We start from the raw sequence: 9442 nt of genomic DNA, 5'->3' as shown, positions 1-9442 counted from the left end.
CTCTCTCTGGCTGTTCTTAGCCAAGATTTGCTGCTCAAGTCTTCTCGTGCATCCTGAAGTGCTCACCTTGTGCCTCCAGCTCCTCACTGCTCAAAAACTCAGTTTGAGGCTTGTGAGAGATCACTGCTGTCCAGCAGCCAGCAGAGCTTCACCACCCAGGTCCTGACACATCTGAACCTTGGCTGGGGTGAATTTAGGAGCTCCTTCACTTCCCATTTCCCTGCATTAACAAAGCAGCACCTCCAACCCAAGTTAGCTCTGAAACACAGCTGGGACAAACACCTGCAGAGAAGAAGCCTGGCAGGTCTGGGGACTGCACACCATTTACAGCAGTGTTAATCCCACTGTCTGAGCAGTGAATACATGAATATTGGTGTGGTTTGGTTTTACCAGGCTCACCCACTTCCACCCACCCCCATTCTAGGAAAAGCTGGGCTTTCTCTGAAGAGAAAACAAACTCACAAAGGCTTAGAGCTCCTATTTTACCAATGATTACATACATTGTGTGTTACTGCACATTTCCCAAATGTGTGTGTGCAGTTGTGTGTTTTTATACACCTCTGATGACCTTAGGTGCCTAGTTTTGGCTCAGAACGAGGATGGCTCTTGACAATTGTGACACCCATTATTTTGCTGCAGTGTGCACGCACACAATCGTGGTTTTCCCCTGCCACTTAGGTAGGCTAAGTATGCATCAACCGGGCACAGAATGGTCACAGGTGTCTCTACTTAAATACAAAAATGTTCTGTACCTGGCCTGGTCCTCAGCATTTCTGCTTAGCCAGCATTAATTATATCATTGAAAAGAATGAGCTGCTTTCCACACTGTCACACAGAGAATTTGGTGCTTCAGAGGCAGAAGGACAGATTTAGACACCCAGCCCCCAGCATATCCCACTCTGCTCCTGCCTGGTGCAGGGAAACTTGTCACCACCTGAACAGACTCTCTGACAGAGCCCAAGCACTGATGCTTTAACATAAAAGGAAAAAACACACCAGAAACACCTTTCTGAAAATAACACCTCCTGTCCAGTGCGATACAAAGCAAAGAGTGGTCTGAGCTTAGGTCTCCAGCCAGGACATCCCACGGACTGCCTTTACCCGTGTGCCCTCCGGGATGGCCTGGGACAGGCGGTGCCGAGCCCCTCCATCCCAGCTGCCCTCCTGGGGCACACGGACTAGCACAGCGCAGGCACGGAGCTTCCCACGGCACTTTGAAGGAGAAAGCAGTGTTAAGGAACAGCGGGACTGCCAACGGTGAGAGCCAGCCCGGCCTTTCCCGAGCTCGTTCCGGTACCCGCGGGGCCACACGGGACCCGCCTGCACCGGTCCCGCTGTGGCTGCCGCAAGGCAAACCTGAGCACCACCGAAGCCAAAGGGCTTTCCGCGGCGAGACGAACCGGGAGAAACCCTCAGCAGGAAGGGAGCTCTGCCGGGCACGGAGCGGGGCGAGCGAGCGGCTCCGCGCCGGTTCAAGCAGGGAACGCGCCTCCGGTTTCCTCGGGCGGCAAAAATATGACATGCATTAGCGAGGAGAATAAAAGCAGGGAAACAAAGGAGCGGGAGCGAACACCTGTCGCTCTCCTCGGGGACGAGCCCTAATGCTTTTATTTGCCTCGCTCTGCCGGGGGAACTGCAGCTGCCAACTGTCATCAGCATCAAGTTACCCACACAAAGCTGCCCGGCTCTTTCAGCCAGGGAGGCGGACGCGCCGGGCCGGCACCGAGCTCTCCGGGTCGGCTGCCCGAGCCGAGCGGCCGCGGTGCCCGCACGGCCATGGCCACAGCGGGCGCGTCCTGCCGGGCTGGACCCGCACCCGGCCCGAGAGCCGCCCCGTCCGCTGGCACGGGTCACGACAACACCGGCTCTGTGCCAGCTGTGCGTGTTTAGCCCCACGGCCTCCCGGTCACGGCTCAGACTGACTCTTGCACGCTCAGGTCGGCGCTGCCGCCCCGCCGGCCCCTCTGTGCCCTCCGTTCCACCGACACCCCAGCCGCACACGCGGGTGTTCCGAGGCGCGGAGCCCGTAATGGGCGCTGGGGTTTGGGCTCATTGGGGCTGAGTGACGGCCCAGCCGCCCCGCGGAGCCACACGCTGCCGGCGGGGACACAGCCCGCCATGGTCCGGTTCGGCACGGCACGGCCCGGCCCGGCTCGGCTCAGAGCGGGAGCGGGGCCGGGCCCAGCGCCGGGGCCGCTCCGTCCGCCCCGCCCGCTTCGCCCCGCCCCGCCGCAGACAAAGCGCGCGGTCGCCATTGGCCCGTTCGGCCAACGCTCGGCGCTGCCCGCGCGGCGCGGCCAATGGGCTCTTTGACATGCAAATCGCGGGATATAAAAAGGGAGGCGCGGGGCGGGAGTGGAGGGAGCGGGGCAGCGGCGCAGCCATGGCGCCGGGCCCGGATAGCCCGCCGCACGGCGAGGGCTGCGCGGGGCCCCGCGGCGACCGGAGGGTGAGCCGGCGGGGGCAGCGCGGGCGGGGCTGGGCCCGAAGGGGAGGGGGTGCTGACGGCGCTCTTGTCCCCGCAGACAAGGAAGCCGCTGGTGGAGAAGAAGCGCCGGGCGCGCATCAACGAGAGCCTGCGGGAGCTGCGGCTGCTGCTGGCCGACAGCGAGGTGAGGCGGCGGCGCGGCGGGGCGGGGGCCGGCGGGGCCCGGGGCCGCGCTGACGGCAGCGGCGCCCCGGGTCAGTTTCAGGCGAAGCTGGAGAACGCGGAGGTGCTGGAGCGGACGGTGCGGCGGGTTCGGGCCGTGCTGGAGCGCCGCGGCCGCGGTGAGTGCCGGCCCGGGAGGCGGCGGGGGGCGCCCGGCCCGGCCCGCGCCTCACCCGCGCCCCTCTCTGTTCCCCGCGGCTCAGGGGGCGGGCGGCGGCTCCTGGAGGCCAGCGAGCGCTTCGCCGCCGGGTACATCCAGTGCATGCACGAGGTGCACACCTTCGTCTCCAGCTGCCCCGGCATCGACGCCACCACGGCCGCCGAGCTGCTCAACCACCTGCTGGAGTCCATGCCCCTCAGCGAGGGCGGCTGCCCCGACTCGATCACGGACGTTGTGGCGGAGCCGGCCCTCGGCCCCTGGCCCCATCCGCTGCCGGCCGGAGCCCGCCCGGGCCCGGCCCCATCCGCCCCCAGCGAGGAGCCCTGCTCCTGCTCCGACTCGGACGAGGCGGAGGCCGGGCCGGGCCAGACCCCCACGGACGGACTGGACGCGTCCCAGACGCTGGGCCTGCCCTCGCCCGGCTCGCCCAAATCCATGTGGAGACCCTGGTAACAGCGGAGAGGAGTCAGCGCAGGGCTGCTGTGCGGAGGGCAGCGTGCCCCGCACACGCGTGTGCTGAGTGAGAGTGTCTGTGAGTGTCCGTGTGTCTGTCTGAGAGTGTCCGTGTGCGCGGCTGGCAGCGCTGTGGCTGCGGACTCGGGCTCTCTGATGCTGTCGCCCCCTGACAGCCTAATAGCGAACGCATTAGCATTTCATCCCTGTGCGTGTGTGGCGTTTTGTAACTTCGGGGTTGTTTTTACGAGAGGATGGGGGGGAGGAGGTTTGTAGTAGCTAAAGCTCTCTGGTGGAGACACAGCAGTTATTTTATAACCCTGTCTCTTTCTTCTTGGCCCTTAGAAGCGGCCCAAACGCCGCTACCTTTTAAGAAAAAGTCCTTGAGCGTTTTAAATCACGATAGTTAATTGCAGGAGAAGCTGGAGAGAAGTCTGTATGCACGGTTTCAAGCGTTCTAGTGATAGCACAGACCCCTGAAAGGTGTCTATACCTGATAGCAGTCTAAGCCTCACCGTTAGGGAAGGGAGAGAACTAGAAAGCTGGTGGAATTAGACAAACATTTTAAAAGATGGTGGTGGCAGGGTGCCTTTTAGAATGCACATTTTGCTTTTAGCACATTTGAGTTTATTGTGATTTTATGTATATTAGGGTGTCAAATGTTTTTTATTTTTAATCTTTAATAAAAAAACCCCTGAATTCACAACATGGCATATATTGTGTAATGTGGTGTGTTTCTAACCCGTTTAAAAAACATTGAAAATACAGCTCCCTCTTGTTGGCTCTTAACACCAGCATGTCTATATCATGGATACAATGCTGGTAATTAAGCACTTAATTCTTGTACTAAACATTGTTAACTATTGGAATTCAAATATTTCTTTTTTTTAATTCTAGTTGACACTTAAGTTTATTGAATGAGCATGGTCAGACAGGCTGAGGTTGGTCCTAGGCCACAGAGTTTGGGGCTGGTTGGTCTGGATGCCAGTCTCAAGCCTGCTCTACTTGATCTGCCATCTGAAGGCGTTGCTCACACATGCACAGCCCTAACTTCAGAAGTGCTAGGCAAATCCTGTCCTGGGGCATAACTTCATAGGAGGGTGGTTTGCTTTTGGATTTTTTTTTTTTTTTTTTTTTTTTTGGTTGGTGGAGAGCAAAAAAAGACTTCATTGAATAGAGCGTCCAGTGGGTTTGGAAAGTGTTCTTTAATGTTTCTGGGGGTGTGGAGGGGGACCCTCAGCATTCTTATCCTGGTTCCTGCTTTGGGCAGATGCCAGGTTATTTTTGCTGTGGTACAATACCTTTCAGAAAGCTGTCATTGTGAAGAGGAAAAAAAGGATTGTAAAGTATCTTAATATGTGGAAGTTCCCAAACATAGAACAAGCAAGAAAGGAAGCCACCCAATGGCCAAGGGACTAGACATGTACCTTTGTGTATAACCACATGGAATAATAGAAACTGAAGCACTGGAAAGGCCTTTCCTTTGTAATTTTCTTTACCTGGGCTGTGTGTTCTTGTTCAAAGGTGTCCATCAGAATGTTTGGTCCTTCTCATCCCCTGTTGTGTTCAATTCCCTTTGAGCTGGAGGAGAGGGGCAAAGCCCAGCTGAGCCAGGGGAGGTGAGAGCCTCTGTAGTGACCTTTGTGCTTTAGGGAGGGAGGTTGGGGTTTGAAGTGTAAATGGAACCTGGGACACTTGCACTAAAATGAGCACCCCAGACACCCCATGAGCTCTGGGACTGAGGCTGCTCCTCTCTGGCCCCAGCCCAGGTTCATTTACATCAGGTCTCACATCTCCTTTGGTACATCCCTCTCCCCTCTGAGCTCAGAGCTGCCTGTCACTCCAAGGGCAGCTCACCCACAGCCCCTCAGCTGGTGTGACCCTGCTCAGCCCGAGCCCCTCGTGTGCAGTGGCTGGAACAGGCCCTTGAGAAGGAGCTGAGGCCACAGCCCCTGAAGGTGACAGCAGCACTCAGCCCCTGCCTGAGCTCAGGGCTGATGCTGGCCCCTGGCAGCCTCTCCACTGCTGCAGGAGCACCAGAGGCAGCTTGGCTGGGATCATCTCCATGGGCTGAAGACTCTTTTAGGGCTCTCTGTACTGCCCCTGTGAGAGCAAGTGCAAATCCTGACACTTTGGTGACAGAGAGACAGCCCAGAGCTGTGGGGGCAGCTCCAAGCAGTGATCCCTGGCCAGCAGCCCCGCAGATGTGCTCAGCTTCCCTGTGCTGCCCCTTCAGAGTGGGAGCCAAAGCAGGGCCCTGCTGCCTTCCCTGTTCCTGCTGCCCTGCTCCCGGCCAGGGGAGCCTTCCCGGGCACAGCCGGGGCTCTGCTGCAGGAAGGACAGGCAGCAGGGCTGAGGCACCTGCACAGCTGCTCTCCCAAAGCTGCAGGGCTGGGAGGAGCAGAGGGATTCCAGCCTTTCCCCCGAGCACTTACCGGTGCTGTACTGGCTGAAAAGAAAAGCCAGGTCAGAGCAGTACTGTGAGGAGCTTTTCAATAGTGTCCAAAGCATGTCAGAAATGTGGCAGCAATATGTTTGTTGTTTTTTTTTCTTAAATCCACAAAGTAGGTTCACAGAAAGTTTACATGCTCTGATTAGGTGTTGCTGGATTTGTCCATTTGCATTTCTGTACCTTACTGCAAAGGTGCCAAATCTGACACTTGCCTGACAAAGGCAGGAAGAGGTGAGGGTTTTGGGGGTGGGACTGGGGAAGGGGCAGTGTGGGGAAGGAAGGTTTCCAACAGCTCTGATGAAAAACCAGGGAAGCCTTTTCAAGTCCTTCATAGAAACTGCCTTTACTCTTTTCCATTCCAAAGTAATACAAACAGACCATCTGATCTGACAGTGCCCTGCCCTGTAACAGGAGAGAGAGGCAGCACACTGACAGGACTCCTCTGGTTTGATATTCAGGTGGAGAATAATGGAAAGAAGGGCTCATTTTTCCCTCTCTTTGTATGTCAGTCACTCACACCTGTTACAGGGGAAAAATGCTCCTTGTTAGACCAGGTCAGCTGGGAGAACTTGGAGTTCAAACCTCTTCCCAACCTCTTGGCAAGATGTCCCAGGTCTTTTATCAGAGCCTCTGGCCAGGAGGCAAGATCAAGCTTTTAAATCACACCAATCAACGTGCACCTTCTTTGATCTCCCGCTAGCAAGCATCCTGCAGCTCTCTGCAGCCTCCCTCTCCAGATAACTGTTTCAGTCTCCATTCCAATTAAAGGGACAGAAAAGTAAAACCAGCCCAGGCCTCAGCAGCAGGTCTAGGGGCTGCACAGACATCAGGCAGGAGATCTCTGCTAAGCAGACACTTGGCTCCTGTCTGTAACACAGCTTACAGTTTTTACCATACAAGGTGCTGCTGTTAGCAGAACTGTATCCAAATGTCACAAAAAAGGAGGATTTATTCCTGTGAGAAGGGCTGGAGTGAGTGTTGGTGAATCCTGGCACCCAGAGCCTTGGCACATTATGGTAAACTCTGCACAGGTAACAGCCCCACAACCCAAGGGGCCGTGCACTCTTGGCAGCTCCAGCTGCTGGAGCCCAGTTTCAGGATTGCCCAGTTTTGGCCCCATGTCCAAGCACAGCTCTGCACACTCTCACAGCAGCAGCTCCCCACCCTGCTCACACACAGGCTTTACAAATCTGTGTGCAGCTGCTAGAGCACACCCAAACTTTTGTCCAAGCCACTTGGTCTTTTCTCTGGGGATGAGAACATCTGGCCAAGCAGCACATCTCCTGTCAGGTGTGCCAGGAATGGTCTGGGCCATCCCTGTTAGCCTGATACCACCAGGCAGGATGGGTGGGACTGGGAGGTGGCTTGGTTTGAACAGACAGGTGTCTGCTAGGGAAGGCAGGAGCCTCCCCTGGAATGGAAAATGCAAACCCCCTCCCTCTGAATTGTAATAAGTTTGAAATGAAAAGACAAAGATATGGGAACAGGAATAACAGTTCTTTATTAGGTAAGAAAAGAAAAATGAAATAAAAGATGCAGTAATACAAAATAACACTGACAAAGTCAGAGCAGGTCCTGAGCCCCTGTGTGTCAGGGAGGTGGCACAGTCCCATCCCAGGGGGGCTCAGGGTGGTGGCACAGTCCCATCCCAGGGGGCTCAGGGTGGTGGCACAGTCCCATCCCAGGGGGGCTCAGGGTGGTGGCACAGTCCCATCCCAGGGGGGCTCAGGGTGGGGGCACAGTCCCATCCCAGGGGGGCTCAGGGTGGTGGCACAGCCCCATCCCAGGGGGGCTCAGGGTGGTGGCACAGTCCCATCCCAGGGGGGCTCAGCCCTCCTGCAGTGCCAGCTGTGGTTCTGCTGGAGCAGGGATCCTGCACAAGGGGGGAGTTTTCCTCTGCAGCTCCAGGGCTGCTGGAGATGGGCCTGCTCTCCCTCTGGGAATGCAGGGCAGCAGAAAGCTGCTCCTCTGGGAATGCAGTGGGCAAAGGCTGCTGGGCTGTTCCCAGGGCAGATTGGATCCAGGTAGGAATGCTTGGCTCCTCCCCTGGGCAGAGCATCTCCCCATGGGATGGTGGAATTTGATCAGCCCTGCAGGGACACTCGCTGGCCATGGACAGAAGAGGATTGGCTGTGAGAGAGATAAAGAAAAAACTGCCCCATGAACAGCAGAGAACTGCCCCAGCTCTGACAGATGGCAAATGGACCACAACTTATCTTTCCATCCAGGACAGGAGGGATCATCTTGCTCCACAGAAGGACAATGGTTCCAAGGTCATGCAGGCAGCATATGGAAAAAGCAGGGATTCACACACTAATCCAGCTGTCTTAACCAGAAGCCTGCCCTTCCTCTGCCTCCTAAGAGATTTTTTTTTTTTTTTTGCTTGCATGAGATGCCTGGCTCCAAGTTGCATCCTCTAGCAAATTCCTGAGTCCACAGTTATCTAAATGGATAGCGTCTCTAAACTGTTCACTTTAGGCCCCTCAGGCTTGTGCATGAGCTAAGCTAAAGGAAAAGCAAAGGGGGAAAACAGTCTCTCTCCTTCCAGATTTTAACTCCCTACACAACATTAGCATTTCATTATAGTTTTCAGCAAGTGAAATTCATTGCACTGCATTTTAAGGACGTTAAAAAAAAAAATCCAAGCTGGTTCCTAAAATGTTCAGATACCTCAGAGCATGAGGCCTTGAGTTAATTTAGTTAAACAAGATGATGAGTGAGGGTGATTTGATTAGTTATACTGCCTATGTTGCATTACACAGATGTTCTATAGCTCACTTACCAGCTGAGGAAATCATGGCTTCAAGAGGTCTTTTAATCCAATAAAGTAGAGCCTCAAGTGCCAAGACCTGGATAGTAGGTCCAGGTTGTCTGAAAAAAGGAGGAAAAGGATTGAAATTAGACACCAGAAGTAATGAATTTCCTTTCTTTTAATGTCAAGTGAGACAGAATATATTTCCAGAAGCAAATAAAAGTTGCTTTGGTTACAAGCAAAAACTAGTTAGTAAAACAACAACACACCAGTAATTATATTAACTAATCCCTTCTGGCCTTGGATTTCTTAAGTGTAAAATTAACCCAGTTTGTGGTTTTATAGGTTTTGTATTGGTCTCTGGCTAAAATACTGGTAGAAAGCAAGGAGAGGTTTTTTTTGTATCTGAGAAAGGTCAGACCCAAGGCATCCTCAAGCATGCATTGACAGGAATTGCACAGACTCAGTCACCCTCAGCTGAGCTCCTCAAAGCTCCTGCTCCATTTAAGCACAAAGCAGAGCAGCCTGATTTAATCCATCCCCAGAGAGGCACAGCTTAAAGCACCCCAAAACCACGTGCCTGTGTCAGTGAGAGGGAAGGACATCTCTGGCATCCCCAGAGCCTTGTGCCCACCCACGAGCTCCTGAGGGGCTCCAGCTTCTCGTGGCCCCTGTGGAAGCCTGGCTGTGGTTTGGGCTCTGTACCATCCACAACTGACACTCACACCAATAAAACTTCAGACTTCCAATCTTCCAACCCCAAAATTTGCTCACCAGCACCAGCCTGTGCTGAGCAAAGTCACTGTGAAACCCCCTCCACGTTCTTACCTGTCAGCTTTTTGCTAGAAGAGCTGGCTGCATTGCCAGGGAGGACAGGCAGCAATACCTACCTGTTTGCTTTAACCCCTTGGGATTTATCTGTGGTTTTTAAAAGATGAAACAAAAACATTATGCTGATGTGCAAGTTGTTATAAT

General features: G+C 54.6%; 1 protein-coding gene across 2 annotated transcripts; it reads left to right on the top strand.

The window, feature by feature from the left end:
• The first annotated feature begins 2314 nt into the window (after window positions 1–2314).
• Window positions 2315–3976, top strand: HES6 (hes family bHLH transcription factor 6). Of its 2 annotated transcripts, XM_059854933.1 has the most exons (4): window positions 2357–2449; window positions 2526–2612; window positions 2688–2769; window positions 2854–3976. In XM_059854933.1, exons 1-4 carry the CDS (start codon window positions 2384–2386, stop codon window positions 3261–3263), a joined length of 645 nt encoding a protein of 214 aa, XP_059710916.1. In that variant the 5' UTR covers window positions 2357–2383; the 3' UTR covers window positions 3264–3976. The 2 variants fall into 2 exon arrangements, with proteins under 2 accessions (XP_059710915.1, XP_059710916.1); XM_059854932.1 differs by having other exon boundaries at window positions 2315–2449; window positions 2688–3976.
• The last annotated feature ends 5466 nt before the right edge of the window (window positions 3977–9442 follow it).

Source organism: Haemorhous mexicanus, chromosome 10 (genome assembly GCF_027477595.1).
Source record: "Haemorhous mexicanus isolate bHaeMex1 chromosome 10, bHaeMex1.pri, whole genome shotgun sequence".
Taxonomy (NCBI): domain Eukaryota; kingdom Metazoa; phylum Chordata; class Aves; order Passeriformes; family Fringillidae; genus Haemorhous; species Haemorhous mexicanus.
This window is presented reverse-complemented; position numbering and strand designations above follow the sequence as displayed.